The 20,208-nt window shown below is 48.2% G+C and overlaps 1 protein-coding gene across 1 annotated transcript in view; it reads right to left on the bottom strand.

Moving 5' to 3' along the window:
• RAP1GAP2 (RAP1 GTPase activating protein 2) overlaps window positions 1-20,208 on the bottom strand; it is a gene marked incomplete at both ends in the record, with an annotated part of 211,514 nt that overhangs the window by 171,973 nt on the left and 19,333 nt on the right. Inside the window, one exon of the mRNA XM_084238203.1 lies at window positions 8,034-8,069. Within this exon, the coding sequence (XP_084094329.1) occupies window positions 8,034-8,069 (36 nt within the window). The remainder of the gene's footprint in view (window positions 1-8,033; window positions 8,070-20,208) is intronic.

The following is a 20,208-nucleotide window of genomic DNA, read 5'->3' as shown; positions in this document are numbered from 1 at the left end:
CCCCTCAGCAGTGTATTTCAGTCAGTCTGCCTGTTCTGTTCCCTGCTCTGTCTCTGGTGAATCCTCTCACCCCCAACACCTCTGGCCTGTGCTGCAGTTCTTGCATGCATGAATAAATAAATCTTAAAAAAAAAAAAAACAGTGCAAGAGAAAGCCTAATGATATCCAAATAAAGTATGGTGTTTAGATAATAGTAATGCATCAATAATGTTATTAGTTTTGCCAAATGTACCACAATTGTGATTGAGGTTAACATTGCGGCAAATTAAGCGAGTGTATATGGGAACACACTCTAGTTCCTTTACAACTTCTATAGAACTGCAAAACTGTTAAAAAATAAAAAAAAAAAGTTTCTAAAAAAAAGAAGGCATGATAGTCCATGGTCAGAAGTTACCACAGCTTAAACAAGAAACCCTCCTCGTCCAGGACTGTCACAGTTACAGTCTGCAAAAAGTGCAGTTACTGATGAATGCAAAGTGGTATCAACTAGATGTACATGCTGAGGTCTCTTTGTGTTGTAGCTTTGTCTTTTTCATTACATCAGGTATATTGCCCTGTAAACTGTGGTCATGGTACCAGGAATAAAAAATTAAGGAATTTATAACCTTTTCAATATTTGTGTACTTCAGTTTTTCTACATCTCAATGCAGAAACCTTAACAAAATGCAGCTTTGAATGTGTTTCCTTGTGAGTTAACAATCAGAAGATCGTTGTTGATTACTGTTTTGTATGAATTTTGCAAGTTAACTGTAAAGAAACAATGCTGTCTCACAGCTCAAGAGGAATCTGTCCTCCCCATCGCCAAACCATGAAATGAACTCACACTGACATGTGGAGAGAATAGATGTGTGTAATTTCGCAATGTGTGTTTTAATTAATGGGTATTTAAATTAGCATACGTGGGAATTTACTAGCATTAAGATTTACCTTCAAATGAAAAATCTCAAGGGGCTTCCACGGTGGCGCAGTGGGTTGAACGCAGCACTGTGAAACTGTCCACAGCCTCTGCAACTCAGGTTCGATTCCCGGCGGCCAGGGAGATATCCGCATGGCACGGCAGAACTCTCCTGTCTTGCCCGCTGCTCTACTTAGCAGTGTTTTCGGTTCATCTGCCTGTTCTGCACCCCACTCTGTCTCTGGTGAATTCTCTCACCCTCCCGTGCCTCTGGCCTGTACTCCAGTTCTTGTATAAAGAAAATAAATCTTTTATAAAAAAAAAAAAAAAAAAAGGAAAATCTCAAAATTTCTACTTGGTTTTTGTGCATTTTTGTGCATTTTCTTTTTTTTTAACTTTTCTTTAAAGATTTATTTATTTATGCATACAAGAGCTGGGGTACAGGCCAGAGACACAGGGTGTGAGAGGATTCACCAGAGACAGAGTGGGGAACAGAACAGGCAGACTGACCCAAATACACTGCTGAGGGGAGCAGCAGGAGAGACAGGAGAGGTCTGCCTCACCATGTGGGTTTCTCCCCTGCCGGCCGGGTATAGAACTCATGCTGCAGAGGCTGTGGACTGCCTCACAGTGCGGTGCTCAACCCCCTGAGCCACCCGGGAGGCCTGGTTTTTGTGTGTTTTCTTTCAAAATGTAATCATATGGTTTTAGTGTATTAGCTTTGTGGACAGTCCTAGCTGTGTCTGGAACATCTCCGTTCTACACTTACCCTGGCCACATGTGACCTGCTGCTATCAATGTGTTTGGGTTTAAAGACAGCTGCTGCCCTGTTTAAATTCTGGGAGGGGGTAGTGGATGTTTTCCTTTTCTTCCTGCCTTAAAAGCCATTCTTAAAAACCTCTACAAAATACAGGACCACTAAGCTGCTGTATCTGAGCAAATTAGTGGCAACATTTTTTCTTTTGTAAAGCACAAACGGGCCCATAAATCTTCAGTTATTTTCCTTGGTTTAATGCATTTTGCGATACAAGCTTTCAGAGTAACAGAATAAAAATCATGCATTGTTGAGCCCTTTCAAAATAAAGAAATAAAAAGTTGGATTCTTTTTCTCACAAGGCCATGGATTCTAGATGTTCGTCATCAAGACAGAGAGCACTGCCCTGTGCCCCAGGAGTGGAGATGGGCTCTGCGAATCACCCCCACGTCCACCAGTCCCGCCGTGGCCAGTCCCCTGTGGCTGGTCCCCTGTGCAGTGGTCCTCTCAGATGACTGCAGCATGACTTACCAGCCTGGGCGGCAGCCACACATACACACAAAGAGACACATGCCTCTTTCTTTAACAAAGAAGCAGGGCTCTCTGAGAGGGAGGGTAAGGGGCAGCAAAAAGGAGTGAAGGAAAGTGGGGCTCAGGTCCTCACCCTTGGGAAGCTATCTGAAGGACCTCCATAAGCAGACCCAGACACCTAACCCTGCAAACCGGGGTTTCTTCCAGGGAAATCTAGTCTGACTCTGGCTTAACTTCTGCAGATAGGGGCATTACGACCAGCTGGCTCCACAGCAGACTGAAGAAGGGGGAGCCCCAGGAGCCCCATCTGCTGACCCTGCTTCTCCTGTCCATCCTTCCACCTGCATGTGTTGGGCTAATCATGATGACCCATAGTTGATCCATTTGGCAAGCGTAGACAGAGAATCTGCTATGTGCCAGACATGGTGCTAACACTAGGGAACCAGAGATAAAGTGTGCAGAGCCCCTGATCCCAAAGACAGCCATTCATGCCAGCATTCACTTATTCAACAGCAAGTACCTACCATCATCGAGGTCCTAGCCATTAAGCTAGATTCCTATAATATCAAAGTTCAAAGAGAGCAGGTTGGACCCTAGTCTAACACTCCCATTTTACAGATGGGGAAACTGAGGCTCAGAGAGGTTAATATTAATATAGTCTCCAGTTGGCCTGCAGACTATAACCTGGCCCTCCCAACTCTTCCTCCTATCACAGCCCCCTCTCCAGTGCTCCTCTGTGGCTGGAGCTATTGCCTCTGAAGGGTTTCTTCATTCAGGCCCCACAGGCAATGCTCAACCTGGGCCCCCAGCGGGGGATGAACCCCAAGAAGCTAGGGATCCTCACACAGCACTGTGGAAGTAGAGGGCCATTCTGTGGCCAAGACTCACAGACTCTATACACACAGCCCAAAGCACATCAGGAAAAGAGAGTGGGGGTGGGTGCGCAGAACTCCTTGGTTCCAGCCTGCACTGAACTAGCCACGAAGTACAGGCCAGGATTCAAATGCCTACTGCGTGACTCACTGTTGACCGCAACCAAGTTTCCTAACCTTGCTGAGCTTCCATTTTTCAGCTGTAAAATGAAGAGAGTAACAGCTGCTTCATGAGGTCGTTGTGAAACCTTAGCATGTAAGGTTGTCAGTGGGGCAGTAGGTGCTGGTCTTCCTTTTAATGCCAAGGGTAGTCGGGGTGGCTAGATAAAATCTCTTAGGTGTCTGCCCAGCCCATAATCCATCTCTCTTCTCTGAGAACTAAAACTTGCCACATAGAGATGTGGCCACAGCAGCCACAGCCTAAAACCCCATCTCCCCAGCTGAGCTGTCTGGACCAGGGGTATACAAGTGATCCCACCCAAGGCAATTCAGACTTTCTCTCTCTTTTTTAACAGCTTTATTAAAATGTAATTTACATACCATTAATTCACCATTTTACTGTGTACAGTTCTACTCCCCAAATGATATAGGTATGTAAACTAGTGACAAACCAATAAAACTTGAAAAACAGAAAATAATTTTTAAGCAGTGCACACTTCAATGGTTTTTGGCATAGTCACACAGTTGTGTGACCATTACCACCAAGTAGTTTCAGGACATTTTCATCACCCCCAAAAAGAAGCCTGCATCCTCTGTATCCTTAGCATTCACTCTCCTTATTCCCTCCACAACCTCCCCAGTGCTAGGAAACTATGAATCTATTTTCTGTATCGATGGATTTCTTACTCTAGACATTTCATAAAAATGGGATCACACAAGGGCCTCCCTAGTGGCGCAAGGAGTTAAGTCTCAGCACTATGAAGCTATCTGCAGCCTCTGCAGCACGAATTCTATCCCCTATGCCAACCAGGGAGGTGACCCACATGACACAGCAGACCTCTCCTGTCTCTTCCGCTGTTCCCTCAGCAGTGTATTTCAGTAGATCCACCTGTTCTGCTCCCCACTCTGTCTCTGGTGAATCCTCCCACACCCCATACCTCTGGCCTACACCCAAGCTCTTATATGCATAAAGAAATAAAATAAATATTTTTTTAAAATGGGATCACACAAGATGTGGTTTTCTGGGAATGACTCTCACATAGTATGTTTTCAAAGTACACCTATGTTGTAAAATGTATCAATACTTAATTCCTTTTTAAGGCCAAATAATACCATTGTAAGGATACGCCACCTCTTACTTATCCATTCATTCATCTGCTGATGGACATTTGGGTTGCTTCTACTTTGGGCAATTATGAATAAAGATGCCCCGAGCATTTGGATATAAGTTTCTGTAAGAATGCATGTTTTCACTTCTCTTGGATATATACTTAAGAATGGAATTGCTGCTCAATGTTTCACCTTTTGAGAAACTGCCGGATTATTTTCCAAAGCAAGTGCACCATTTTACATTCCCAGTAGTAGTAGGCATTTGAATCCCAGTATGAGGGTTCCAATTTCTCCACATCCTCACCAACACTGCCTTTTTTATTATAGTCAATCCAGTGGGTGGGAAGTAGGATCTTATATTATGGTTCTGATGTGCATTTTCCTGAAGGATAATTATGTTGAACATCTTTTCATGTGCTTATTGTTCATTTGTATAACTTCTTTGGAGAAATGTCTATTCAGATAACTTTGCCCGCTTTTAATTGTGTTGACTTTGTACTATGGAGTAGTAAGCGTTCTTTCTGTATTTCTGAAATGAGTCCTTCATCGGATACGTGATTTGCAAATAGTTTCCCCCCATTCTGTGAGTCATCTTTTCACTTTCTTGATATGCTCCTGTGGAGCATGAAAGTTTTTCATTTTGAAAGATCAAGTGCTGCCTTTTGGGACAAAATAGATGGATCCTGAGGTGATGATGCTAAGTGAATAAGTGAGAAAGTGAAAGTTTACCTAACGGTTTCACTCATTTGCAAAATATAAATAGCCAAAGAAAACAAACTGGCAAAACACAACAAAAATAATTCATAGACTCTGAAAACTATACTAGCTACCAGATGGGGGGAGGGGACAGGAAAGAGAAGGTGATGGCACCCCGGAGCTCTAGGGGAGGACGAGTGGAGCACGTGCTCTTAGGGAGGTGTGAGGCTGTACTCCCAAAATTATATAATTATGCAAACAATTGGCAAATTCATAAAATTTGAGGAAAATAAAAACAAAATGATGATTAAAATGTTTTTAATTTTGATAAGGTTCAATTCATCAATTTGTTACTGTTAATTGCTTTTGGTTTTGGTATCACATCTAAGGAACCGTTGTCTTATCCAAAAGTCACCAAGATTTACCCCAACTTTTTCTCCTGAAAGTTTTATCATTTTAACAATTACGTTTAGGTCTTTGATCTATTTTCAGTTCATTTTTGCATGTGGTATGAGAGAAGAGTTCAATTTCAGCCTTTTGCATGTGGACCTCAGTTGTCTCAGACCGTTTGTTGAGAGACTATTTTTCTCCTCTGAATTATTATGACACGCTGGTTGAAAATCAATTAACTGCACATGTGAGGGTTTATTTCTGGGCTCTGAATTCTCTTCCACTGGCCTACATGCTGGCCCTTCAGCCAAGGCCACATTGTCATGACTATTGGAGTTTTGTAGTAACTATAGTGTTGCTCTTCTTTTTGAAAATTAGCCTGGTATTTACATATGAAATTTAGGATCCAAATTTAGGATCAACTTCTGCAAGGAAGCCAGCTGTGATGAGGATGAATGTCTAGGTCCTGTTCAACACCTCCAGAGCTGTACCTCCACCTCCTCCCCTGGGTTCCCTGAGGCACCTTGCGATTTTTTTCCATAAACTCCATCTTTTTCTTAACCAGATTTCAGTAGGTTTTTGTTTCTTGCAATCAAAGGAATCTTAACCAAGGACAAGTAGGAACACAATCCCTACACAGTGTCCCAAATAACCAGCTCAATTCCACCTCTCCAGTGCTTAAGCCCTCAGCCTGCCCCCCAGATACCCCACTGTGGTCCCAATCTCAATACCGGCCCATGCCCCGACCCTTCACTCCCCCTTGTAACTAGTTTCCTTGCAGGATGCCTGTATCAGCTTTATCAGTTAAAACAATCAGGCCCTCAATAAATACCTGTGACATTGAACTAGATGTCCTGAGACAGCACCAAAAGAAACACTCTACCGGGCCTCCCCGGTGGCGCAGCGGTTGAGCGCTGGGTTGCGAAGCTGCCCGCAGCCTCTGCGGCGCCGGTTCGATCCCCGGCTGCTCCCTGGCCACCGGAGGAGGGTCCCACATGGCCCGCAGACCTCTCCTGCGGCCTGCTGCTCCCCTCAGCAGTGTGCTTCGGTCCTTCTGCCTGCTCTGCTCCCCGCACTGGCTCTGGTGAATTCTCTCACCCTCCCGTGCTTCTGACTGTACCCAGTGCATGTATAAACAAAAACCAAACAAACAAACAAATAAATAAATAAATAAACATGCCTCTATTAAAAAAAAAAATTAAAAAAAAAAAAAGAAACACTCTACCATTCCATAGTCCTTAGTAACTCTGCTCCCTACCTACCATCTCATTCAATACGCTGAGAAGCTCTAGGAGGAGCAGATAATATTGTGCTCCTGGTCAAAAATTACAGAAAATATAGTGCAGAGGCGTTAAATGTCTTGCCCAAGAATGGTGTGCCCTGAACGCTGGGCTACCCTGAAGTACACCTCATGCCGACCCAGCACAGGTACAGGTGGGTCCATTGTCCCACCCATCTTTTAGAGCTATTTTAGAAGCTTCCATTCCATCTCTGGCATCAGCTCTTCAGAGAGAGTGAAAGCTCTGGAGCAGGGACAGTTTGCCATTTATCCCTGCCCTGCAAACTGCCCACCCTCACCATGCTGAGCAAAACAAACCAGAGTGGGAAATCTCATTCAGTATTGGCATCTGAATGGCATAGGTGAGAGAGGTCAGCTTGGAAAACTTATCAGTTGAGAGGGGGGAGTTACAAGCAGGAGGCACTACCTCTGAAGGACTCATTAGAGGAATTTGTCACACACGAGTTCATTCACATGTAGCAGGAAAATATTTTGAGCTGGTGACCCAAACTATTTTTACCTCCTAGAATTTCCCTCCTTTTCAATTAGTCGCTTGGAGCAGATGGCTTGTCAGTGCTCATTGCCCAAGGGCGGAACGCAGATAGAACTTGACTTTTGTTATATCTCAAGGGGGAAAGGAGATCAGGATGCGGACAAAATGACTTGGCCAGAAACATGGAAGGAAAAGAAACAAAAGTGGTGAGGGGAGAGTGGTATGGGATTCTACATGCTTGCTTAGGGCTTCCCCAGACAGGTGTGTGACATGTAGTAAATGGAGGCAGACAATCTCTAGACCCTAAATCTGCTTTGGAAGCATCAGAAAGTCCCAGGGCCAGACCAATCAGGATGACACATGTCTAGTAACATATGACTCAGTGACCAAATTACCCACCCACCCACCCACCCACCCACACACACACACACACACACACAGAAGGCTGTGTTATGAGGTCCCAGAATTACGTGGCGCAATTGCTCAGGTGAGTGGGAATATCAAAGAGACAACTTAATAGAATTGGGTTTTCACATAATAATTAAGGTGACAGAAAATAAAATTCTCTTTCTTATACCCCTAAGTTCTGAACCAAAAGCCATAGCACTACACACGCTTCCCCCACTCTGTGGTCTGCTACTTTCAACCCAACTTTGCCCTTCCCCCAGATACTACACAATACCCCAGGAATCAAGAGCCTTGTCCAACCTCCTCTAATCAAGAAGCCCCTGAATGATGAGAGTCTCTGATACAAACACAGCAGCCCCACTGAACAACTTGAGGGTAAACAGCCCCATGAGAGTTCCAATCTGCCATCTTCTCTAACCTCTACAAAACAGGAAGTGGCTACTTACTTGACCTTCAGGCTCGCCAGCATGGTCTTGTCGATCCTGCAAAAAGAAAAGCCAGGATTTTGGTCAGTGCCAGGAGGAAGGCTCCTGCTCTCATCTGCAGAGGTGGAGTTACTAGCCAGTTCAGACCACCAGACCAGGAGGGCCCTGCAGGGGACAGCTGCTACTGGAAGAAGTTCACCAGCCCCGGAAGGAAGAATTGTGAGTTCTGGGAGGGCTAAAGTCACACATAAGACTGTGAAATAGGAAATGTTATTGTCCTGTTTTAGAGATGAGAACAATGAGGTTCAGATGGATAAAATCACTGGCTAGTCTGAATCCAGGTAATCTGACTCCAAACCCAGGGATCTTAGGCACCTTGTATGCAGCCTCTCCCTTCAACACCCACATTCTACAAAAGGACTCTGCAATCCAGCTTCATAGGCAGCTAGACAATCAGCACATCAATATTTACTGAGCTTCTGCTTTGGAAAAATGCCAGCACCCCCAGCAACAGGGACCCTCCTGTTCTGGGAGCTGCCATTTCATCCAAAGAGGCAGACCACCAGGGGTTCCCTGGTGGCGCAAGGGGTTAAGTCTCAGCACTACAAAGCTATCCGCAGCCACTGCAGCACGAGTTCCATCCCCGGCCAGGGAGCTACCCACATGGTGCAGCAGATCTCTCCCCTCTTGCCCGCTGCTCCCCTAAGCAGTGTATTTCAGTCAATCTGCCTGTTCTGTTCCCCGCTCTGTCTCTGGTGAATCCTCTCACCCTCTGCACCCTTGGCCTGCACCCCAGCTCTTGTATGCATAAGTAAATCTTTAAAAAAAAGACGCAGACCCCACTTCTAGAACAGAACCTGGCAGTAGGATCCAGGAACACCAGCAGGTGGGATCTGTCAGGCACATAAGCTCAGAGCAGGGAAGATCACGTTTGCGACAGACTGTCCCAGCAGCCAGCTCCTCCACCCCAGCCTGCACCACCCTCCACCCTTGTGGGAAGATGAGGCAACGCTGCTAAGCTTCTATTTTTAGCCCCTGCATATGCCAGCCCTTATGGCTGCAAAGCAGCCCCTTCCTCTCTCCAGAGATGCAAAGGTAGGTGTGAAACCTACTCCACCCTCTCTTGTTTAGGGTCACAACCTAAGCAAGAGGGTCACCATCAGTGTACCATCATCATCACTTTTACCACCATCCTCTTGTCATCATCACCATCAGTGCCACCAAAATCACCACTCCTTCCAAGATGCTTGAAACGCTGGCAAGTCCCTTCAGCCACTCCTGTCCAGCCAGCTCAGCTCTGCCACTGCTTTCACACACACAACCACTGGGCCAGCAAGGAGAGCAAAGTTGTATCCAGAGCCACATGGCAAGGACAAAGACTACCCCAGGAATCACAAGTCAGCCCCAAGCCCTTGAGTTAGGAGGTAGGATCTTTCACTCTGAGTAAGCTCCCAGCACATTCTGATCTCAGTTCCCAACAGCAAAGCAAGCCACACCCCAGGGTTCCTAAAGGAGGTCCCTCCCAGCTTCCTCCCCACATACCTGCTGGCCCCTTCCTTGGGTTTCATTACTAGTCCCCAAAGGTCTTGTTGGGCTCTACTCCCCTCCGGGATGAACCCCTCCTCCTCTCCCATTCAATCCACCAGAAAGGGTAGGGGACCCCAGAGTCAGGTCCCTTTTTTCTGCTATAATACTTGTAACAGAGCAAACCTCGAGTAACCCCTAACAATAAGCGCTTATATTTTATACTTTCTCAAGCAATTGCTTTAAATCTTTCAACACCCCTGCACTGTAAGTAAGGCAGAAAGCCCACCTACATGGGGAGAAACTGAGACCCGGGAAGGGAAGTGTCCCATCCGAGTTCCTCAATGAGCGAAGGTGGAGACAGCACCAGAACCCAGACTCCTGGTGTGGCCCAACCACCATGATAGAACACAGGTTCCCCCATGCAGAACCCAGTGTCTACACCTACCCAGGCGTCTGTCCATAGGAACCTGAGCTGGGGTGTGACCCTGGGAGGGTGGGGCCTCAGCAGAGCTGAAACTAAAGATCAGCAGCTGTGACAATGGGCTTTTCCCTTTAAGGAAGCCAAAGTCCCAGTCTCTCCCTGGCACCTTCTCTCTTGTCCCTCCTCTGCCCATTTCATCCACCCTCATCACCTGCCTAACCCTGATGTTAGTGGCTATCCACCCTCACCTCCAATGGAGCTTTCAAAAATACCACTTCCAAGATTTCATTCACTGTCTGGAGTGGACCAGGGCTCCAGGCATATGTAACTCCCCCCACCCCACCCCCAGCCACTGTGACAGCCCCTCCCAGTTGACAGCCATCCCCAGATGACACCCAAACTCCACTCCAGCACTCTGTTGCCACCCTAGCCCTCCAACCCCACCAGGATGCTCTTTTATCCCCTCAAACTCAATGGGCCCCCAACCAAATGTCTATTGGGGGGGCAAAGCCCCTCACTTAGCCATTCCACAAGGAGCTAGTGAGCATGTGGGATGTGCCCCCATCACCCCCACACCACTCAGAGGAGGTGGATCTTGGGGGCCCCACTCATCGCCTGAGCCCTGCCCCATAGAACTCCAGCCTTGAATTGCATCCTGACCAGGAAGCAGATGTGATTCAAACCCAGATCCTACCCTCGGGACAGCAGCCCCTTGGCCCAGGCATCAGGGAAAGCTCATGGAGCATGCCACCCTGTGCCCCCCTGGCATTGTCCCTTCCTCACCGTCCCCATCCGCTCAACAAGGAGCACCCATGATCCCTTCCTGCCAGAGGACGAATGGACAAGGGCCAAGTGCTTTCAAGAAGAGGGAAGGGGAAATAAAAAGCACACATATGGCAGTGGCTAAGGAGCAGAGCCCGTCTCTGGGCAGCCCTCTGTGCCTCCCTGCCTCCTGCGCCCCTCATTACCCACCAGCTTCCACCCAGGACACCCCCAGCCCTCTCCCCCTGCAGGAACCTTTCTTTGACAATACCGCAGGCCCAGAAGCTGAAAGGAAACCGATAATGAAAACCACTAGAGCCTGTTGCCCAGCTGAGGAGAAGCTGCCAACAGCTGGTAACCAGAGACAAGGCTTTGACTCCAGCGCCCCACTATCTGTCCCCCGGGAGAGTCTCTCCTTTGTCCCAGACAGAAGCTTACTGCCAAAAGGTGGCCCAGAGAGCCAGGCAAGATGCTGGCACATAGGCCAGTGCTCGCGCTTAGATGGAGCTAGGTCTGGCTGCCCAGGGACGAGGGGAGAGGGGAGGGATCTCTGGGGACAGGCCATCCCCCTCCTCACACTCAAGCCTACTGACAGGAGGTAGCCCAAAGGTCCAGTGGGCCACAGGTGCCACCTGCCCTGAAGTCACAAAGATGACAGACAGAAGCATAACACTTGCACATACACGAGCACACGCAGGTACAGGTGACCTGCGGTGCAGACCATCACCTGCTCAGAAACACAGGGTGCACTCATGGTCACACGCACAGGCACACCCACCGAGCCTGGCACATATCACACATACAGGCAACTGTGGCACACACGCACACACATCACAGACATGCATTCCCACAGGGGGCACAGAGACACACATTCAAGCCCAGTCATGCCGCCACACTCACACTGGCTCCAGCTCCGACCTTCTGGATCCCCCAGAAGACTGTACCCAAGGGACAGTGAGGAAAAGCTTTGTATTTGAAGTCTCACCAGACCCTCCATTCCATCTGGCCCAGGCATCTGAAAGTGCCCCTTACAGACCCAGGTCTCAGGCACAATCTGAGCCCTCTGTTCCCACAGACAGCCACAGCCACACACAAGACCTCACAGTTGGTTCAGTCCCATCCCTTCGACCGCCCTGCCATATGTCACCCACCATCCGAAGCCCCCAAAGGAGACACTGCGCTTCCTGCCAAACATGGCTGTGGCCTCAGGACCCTGGGGGGCCAGCGATGTCCCCAGGGCTGTTGAAGAGACAGCCCTAGCTGTGCAGCGGGCTCAGACGGCCCAGGCAAAGGGCGGGGCGCCCAGCGCAGCACCTCCCCGTGGCCCTCCCCAAAACCCGCACTTCCTGTGGGTGAGGCCCAGTGCTGGGAGGTGTGTCCTGCCCTCAGGGAGGCAACAAGACAAGCAGAGGAGGTTGCAGAGGGCAGCTTCCCCACACCCAGAGGAACCCGCAGCTCCGGAAGGGGCTCCGCTGGCAGATTGCACCACAGTCAGAGTGGGCAGCTTTAGCCCCACACAGCCCATTTCCCAGAACAGAACCCGGGGAGGCCCAAGGATTCCCACAGCTGTGCCTGAAGGGGACAGACTTGCTGGAAGGCTCAGGGAGTCCTGCAGGCTGGGACCCCACACACCCATTCTTTAGGGCTGCCCAAGGGAAAGCCTTTGCCTTCCTGCTCCACCATGGTTCAACACAAAGCAGATAAACCCGCCCACACATGTAATGACACCTGCACTTGTGTGGGCCAGAGCATACATGCATGCGCCCGCATGGAAAATTCATGTGTGTGGATATGTGTGCACATGCACGACACATTCATATGTAAGTTCATATAGACACTAGCAGACATCTGCACAGCTCACACGCCCACAACTTCCCATACAAACACAGCGCGCGCATGGATGCAGACGGACCTGCTCATATGCACGTAAGTGGGCACATACCCAGGTACACACTCGGTAAGTGTGGGGTCCTTTCCTCCAAGGCAGCTGGCCTCTCAGCAGGTACCTGGGGGTCCCTGGTCAGACCACTCCCTCTTCACCAGCAGAGGAAAGATCGTGTGGTTCACTCTGGGGCTGTGTCAGACCACTGGCTTCCCGCTGAACACACCCATACCTCTCACCCCCAGACCTCTTCACATCCAACCTCTCACCCCCACTGCACCCACCCCACACCCAGGAGATGCTCAACAGGTGGACACCTTGGTTCTTGCTTGTCCTGTGCCCATCTGCTCTCCCTCTGAGAGAAAAAGAGCTCTGCACTCAGTGGGCTGTGAGGAGAGCACCTGACCAGGCCACGGTGACCAGTGCACGAGGGGGCAAGAGGCCCCCCCCCTTCCTTCTCTTGAGCTCCCTCTTCCCTCCTTCCAGCAACACCCCTCCTGACCTTGTTTGGGGTTTTTTCCTGTTTGTTTGTTTGTTTATTCACATTCCTTTTTGTAATCCTTGGTTTGCCCGTTTTTTTTAGTCTCTAGGCCAAAAAAAAAAAAAGGCCCAAATAATATTCCCAGAATGTTCCCCCCTCCGCTCTCTAGAGTCACTAAACCACAGAATGGGAGCCTGGCACTACGGAGAGCACATCCCAGAGGGAGGCAGGGGCGGGAACTGCCAGACAGGAAACATAAGAAAGACCAGCCTTCACGGAAATCATCTGAGCTCCTGGATCCAGCTATGCTAGAAGCCGGCGCAACCCCCAGTAAATAAAAGCCAGTAATGCATCCCTTTATTCCTCCATGAAGAAAGTCTCCACCAAGATAAAGCACTTGGGGGCCTCCCTGGTGGCGCAAGGGGTTAAGCGTCAGCACTATGAAGCCACCCGCAGCTGCTGCAGCAGGGGGATCTAAGGTGACCCACAACATGTGGCAGACCTCTCCTGTCTCACCCGCTGCTCCCCTCAGCAGTGTATTTCAGTCAGTCTGTTCTGTTCCCGGCTCTGTCTCTAGTGAATCCTCCCTCTCTCACACACACAGCCCCGCACCTCTGGCCTGTACCCCAGTTCTTACATGCATAAATAAATAAATAAATCTTTAAAAAAAAGATAAAATGCTTGGTGAGTGAAAACAGCTGTGGGCTCTAGGGCTGCTGCCTCACCAACACCAACACCTACTCCAGACCCAGTATCCTGCACGACACCATCAGCTCACAGATTCACCATGGGGCTCAAGTGGGTCACTAATAACAAAATTCCTTTTGCAGATCATTTAGTCTTTTACACATGGGAGTTCACAGTGAGTCTGACTGGAATGCATTTCAATGTGCTTTTGTGTGGGGGAGAAAGAGATGGGGTTACAGTCACACGAAGCTCAGGTACTTTCGACCACCCATCTTATCTACTTTCATCTGAACACATGCCTGACCACAGGTGTGCTCAGACAGGAAGGCGCTTGGAGACCTCACCTGGGACCACCCACAGGCTGGGCCCTCCCACCTGGGGTCTGGTCTTTTTTGCATGGTGGCCACAAATACACAGAATCATGGGATTCAGATAGCTGGTCAAGGAGCAAGGCTTAGCTGCATCAGCCAGAAGGGGAGCAGAACTCACAGCCTCCTGCACTTGCTTGACTCCACTGGGATCTAGGAGCCTTGGAGAGGCTAGAAGGGACCAGTCCTCTCCTCACGCTCCAGAGTGAAGTCTGGAGAAGGGATGACTTCTGTAAGGTATGGAGGGAGGTGAGAGCCTTTCTAGAGCCTCCTCCACATGCCTGGCCTCCGGCCTCTCCCAGCCTTCAGGACCTCCAGCAAGTTCCTGCATCACTCAGGGCAGCAGTGTCATCCTCAATAGTGTGAGGCAGATGCTACCAATCTCACAGGATGAATGTAAACACTTTCACAGGGCTCCCACACCATTATGGGAGCTGTTATAATTTCTATTTATTATGATTCTGCCCCCAGCCTCAGTCCCACTCAGTTTCACGGGTTTCTGATGCCTCAGTTCCTCCTCTGTGTGGGGGTGCACAGTGAGGGGTCCCTAGGAATCTCTGGGATGGACTGAGTCAAGAGAAAAGAGAAGCATTCTGTGACCAGGCCCAGGCTTCCTCCCCCACCAAGCACAGCCCAGCTTCCTCCCAGACCTCAGCTGACTCACACCCCAGGCCATCAGAGTAAAATGAGGATAAGCTAGGAGCAGCGAGGAGGGAGCAGGAACTGTGTCTGTGAGTTTACCCTGGGCCAGTGTGGGCCCAGCCATTTCAAACTCACAGCCACTCTCAGATGGTATCTGTTATTCCCATTTTACAAATGAGGACACAGGCTCAGAGATGTTAAGGAACTTGACTAATTTACCCAGTGCAAAGGCAGCAGACTTAGGTCTGAATCCAGAATCCAAGTTCTCAGCCACTGTGCTACATGAATATCGGTGTCAGTCAGTATAAGTGCCAATTACTAGTTCAAACCAGGCCCACTGGAATCTAGAGAAATGACAATCAATACAAAGCCCACTTTACGGGTGGGGAAACTAAGGCCCTGATTGCAAAGTGCAGCTCAACAACTAAGCAATGATGAAGTAGGAAAGAGTAAGTGCCCACGACCCCCCAATACCAGCCCAGGCCAGTTCCTCCTCTCCTGAGGTTGCTCTGCACCCCTTCCACAGAATCTGCTTTGGATAAGTAAGTCATAAGGCCCTGGCTTCCCTGGTGGAGGCCTGTGGGGGTTCCTGGTCCCAGTTGAGGGGGCAAGTCCCAGTCAGAGCCCCAAGCCCAGGGCAGAACCCCAGGTAATTCATGAGTTGTAGGGGCTCTAGAGGAATGTGGAACCAAGAAGCAGTCTGGATTTCAAGGAGGAGGGCAACTATTTATTTAAACTAATGGGATCCTATTGTATGATCCTATGTAGTAGTGGCCAGTAGGTCCTTTTGGGCACCAGTAGGAGCTAAAAAATGAGACAACTTCCTTTCATAGGGATGAGGCAGGAAGCAAAAGAAACAGATGCCCCTAGAGAAGAAGGCACTAGATCATTTGGCTTGGATCCTCCCCTACTCTGGACTGCACAAGCCAGCCCCAGTACTGCCACAGTCGGGTACAGCTCTGTTCCCAACGCAACTCAACGATTGAATCACTTGAGCAGGTCACGTGCTCTTTCTGAAACAAAGGCTTCAGTTTACCTTTCATCAAAGGGGAGTCTAGATTAGCCTCCAACTTTCCTTATAAGCCAGATGAAGATAAAGGATGATGGCAAAGGACACTGACCACCAGGAAAACAGGGCACAGTGGCATTCCCAGCCAGCAAATCCACGTCAGTTAGGAGCCCACACCCCAAAAGCGAGATAAAATGACATCTAACATCTGCATTGTGATTTACAATCCACTGTTCACTTCCCCATCTATACCATCTCAAGGGTTACACTGAATTTCCCGTTGCACAAGTTCTGAAAAGCAAGATGATGACCAAAAAAATTGCAAGAAGGCTGCTTGTGAAAACTGGGTTCCAGAAGCATGAACTTAATATACAACAATTACACAATTTATTATGATCTGTTCAGTAATGCCAGTAGGCCAGAAGAACTCCTAGCAATCAGAACTGTGGACTAGAGAAGCTATAAAATAATTTTAAGCCTTTTTAATGGTAATAATAATAAGGCATCACTTTTACCCATAGATATTAAAGGCTTAAAAAAAAAACGTGATAAACATGAGGGTATAAAGAAACAGGTACCCCCACAATTAGTGCATAGATGTTTGCTGATAGCTATCACAATTTTAAGCGTACAGACCTTGAGGCCAACAATTTTATTTTTAGAAGTTTTTCTCACAGCTAAACTCATACAAGTTGACAAGGCCTATGACATGAAATTAATTATATCATTATTTGTAATAGCAAATGCAAAAAATAACTTAAATGCCATCATCTGGAGATCACTATATTAAGCACAAACCTAAGGTGGAATACAATGTGACCACTAAAAAGAATGAGGTAGAGGGGCCTCCCTGGTGGCACAAGGAGTTAAAGACACAACCTATGAAGCTGTCCACAGCAACTGCAGCACGAGTTTGATCCCCTGGCCAGCCAGGGAGCAACCCACATGGCACAGCAGACCTCTCCTGACTCACCCGCTGCTCTTCTCAGCAGTGTACAACCGTCAATCTGCCTGTTCTGTTCCCCGCTCTGTCTCTGATGAATCCTCTCACCTCCCACACCTCTGGCCTGTACCCCAGCTCTTGTATGCATAAATAAATAAATCTTTAAAAAAAAAAAAAGAATGAGGTAGAATGTACATATGTATATACCCTAAACACTCAAATTTTTTTAACTATTTGTTTATGCATACAAGAACTGGGGTACAGGCCAGAGGCGTTGGGGGTGAGAAGATTCACCAGAGACAGAGTGGGGAATAGAACAGGGAGATTGACTGAAATACAGTATAGCTCATATAGTAGGATCCCATTAGTTTAAATAAATACGGAAATTCTTATACATACCTAGACAATTCCTAGAAGGAAAAATCAGTGCTGTTTCAAAACTGTTTGTTTTGTTTTTTGAGCATGAACATGTAATAATTTTTTTCTTTTTTTTAAGGTTTTTTTTGGGGTTTTTTTTTTTGTTTTTTGTTTTTTGTTTTTTTTTGCATACAACTGGGGCGTAGACCAGAGGTATGGGGGCAAGGGGTAAGAGGATTCACCAGAGACAGAGTGGGAAGCAGAACAGGCAGATTGACTGAAATACACAGCTGAGGGGAGCAGCAGGCGAGACAGGAGAGGTCTGCTGCGCCATGTGGGTTAGCTCACTGGCTGGGGATTGAACTCAGGTTGTAGAGGTGACAGCACTGAGACTTTACCCCTAGGCCACTAGCGAGGCCCATAATATTTTTAATGTTAAATAAACAGATGGTTTGGTCTTAAAGAAGCAGCAGCAGCAGATGCAAAAGCTAGCTTCTTTAAAACACTTCTTAAGCTGCCCACTGATCCCAGCCTGGGGATCACCTTGTTCTTGCTGAAGGGAAGTCTTTCTCTCTCACTATCTGACTCCAGAAAATTTTCCATCCACTCTGCTTTTAAGCAGAGTATGTGCTTCAATCTTCAGTTAGGAAAACTCAAAAAAAAAAGGCCTCCCTGGTGGCCTGGGAGTTAAGTCTCAGCACTATCACCAAGTCGGCCTGAGTTCAGCCTCCCGCCGGGGAGCTGACCCACATGGCACAGCAGACCTCTCCTGTCTCGCCCGCTGCTCCCCTCAGCAGTGTATTTCAGTCAGTCTGCCTGTTCTGCTCTCCACTCTGTCTCTGGTGAATCCTCTCACCCCCCTCACCTCTGGCCTACACCCCAGTTCTACGTAAAAATAAACAAAATCTTAAAACTCAAAAAAGACCAATATAAAACTTTGCTGGGGGTACTTTGACAACACAAGTCAGAACCCCTAGCTGTGTGCCAGGGGACTCTAGAGTGCCGGTCATGGCCCACTGAGGGTCTGAATGCTGGTTATACCAGGTTTTTAAGTTTACAGATTCATCAACCTGTACACTTAAAATCTGTGTGCATATGGTGCTTCAATAAAAAATATGTGGGCCTCCCCGGTGGCGCAGTGGTGAGCGCTGGGTTGCGAAGCTGCCCGCAGCCTCTGCGGCACCGCTTTGATCCCCGGCTGCTCCCTGGCCACCAGAGGAGGGTCCCGCATGGCGCGCAGACCTCTCCTGCCGCCCGCTGCTCCCCTCAGCAGTGTACTTTGGCCTTTCTGCCTGCTCTGCTCCCCGCTCTGGCTCTGGTGAATTCTCTCACCCTCCCGTGCTTCTGACTGTACCCAGTGCTTGTGTAAATAAATAAATAAATCTTTTTAAAAGAACCTATTTAAATAAATAAATAAAAATAAAAAAGATGTATTGAGGATGCCTGCCTTTTGACCTAGCAATTCCAATTCTATACCTTCCCAAGGGAAAAAACCAGAGGTGTGTGCCAAGTTGCACTTTTGAGGGCACCAGAGTATTTCATAACTATAAAACACTGGGAACAACCTAAATTTCCAAGAGCAGGGGGTAGTTTAAAGAAAGACAATATCTCCCAAAAATAGAGCACATTTCAACCAACATAAAGTAGGTATAGCTCTGTTGTTGGGAGATGTTGTCTTTCTTTAAATGGGCTAACTAATATGCTCAGGTCTGAGATTAAAGATCTTGAATTTTTTTCTCCATGCTTCTCTGAATTTGCTAAGTTTTCTGATACAAGCAGATCTTACTTTTATGAGAAAAGCATACTAAACATTATTTATAATAATGAAAATAAAAGAAGACAAAAAGGGACAGGCCTGTATTATAAAGCAATGGTTCTTGAATGCACTAGGCATGAAAACCACATGGGGTTTGAGTAGTGTGGGTTCAAGTTCCAGGCCAGCAGCTCACCAGCAGTGTGACCTTGGCTAAGTTCCTTAAGCTCTCTGTGCCTCAGACCAGACTTCCCTTTTTTTTTTATAAGAACTGGGGTACAGGCCGGATGTGTGGGAGGGTGAGAGGATTCACCAGAGACAGAGCAGGGAACAGAACAGGCAGACTGACTGAAATACGCTGCCAAGGGGTGCAGTGGGCGAGACAGGAGAGGTCTGCCTCGCCATGTGTTATCTCCCCGGCTGGCCAGGATCGAATCCGGGCTGCAGAGGCTGTGGACAGCTTCACAGGGCTGCACTTAACCACCTGTGCAACCAGGGAGTCTGACCAGAATTCCCTTTTATAAGACGGGGCGACTAAGAGTTCCTATCTCATGGCCTTTGGGAGGGGGAAAGGAATTAATACATGTTAAGGTTTCAGAGCAGTGCCTGGCACAGGGCTCCAGACAAGCTAGGCAGTACAACTGTTAAATTCTCATTCCACTGTTCAGAGATGGGGCTGGGGAATCAGCATCTTTCACAAAATTCCCAGATGATTCTGATGCAGGGAGAAAAACTGGAATGTTCCACTACAATACTCCCAACACTTTTTGGTCCTTGACTGACTGTAAAAAGGTTTTGGCACAAGGAGCTGGCTGAAGGGGATTCTCACTAAAGAAGATCACAAAGTTAGCTTTTTGCCAGGCCCCATCCACTGAGTCATTCGCAACCCTCCCCTGTTACTGCAGAGCCTCACCTGGTACTTACCTCACCAGGGTGGGCCAGAGGTGGGCACCTGCGCCCTCCACAGGCAGATTTGAGTATTGCATACAGGAAAAGGGGAAGGCCTCCAGGTGATTTATCTAGGATGGCGGCCATATTGTCCTCCGTGAAAGGAATTGAGGGATGGGGGGAAATTCTGTGTTGACAGAGGTTAACAATAACTGCATGGTGTCAGAACACATGGGTCCCAGCCCTAGTTCTGATATGAAATCCCTCCATTTCAGATTTTTCATCTGTAAAGAATGCTAACATGGGCCTCCCCTGGTGGCGCAGTGGTTGAGCGCTGGGCTGCGAAGCTGCCCGCAGCCTCTGCAGGGCCGGTTCGATCTCCGGCTGCCGGGCGAGGGTCCCACATGGCGCGCAGACCTCTCCTGCCACCCGCTGCTCCCCTCAGCAGTGTACTTCGTCACTCTGCCTGTTCTGCT

The sequence above is a fragment of the Talpa europaea genome, assembly GCF_964194135.1.
Source record: "Talpa europaea genome assembly, chromosome: 7".
NCBI classification, from domain to species: domain Eukaryota; kingdom Metazoa; phylum Chordata; class Mammalia; order Eulipotyphla; family Talpidae; genus Talpa; species Talpa europaea.
Note: the sequence above shows the minus strand (reverse complement) of the source record. Positions and strands in the feature narration are given on the sequence as shown.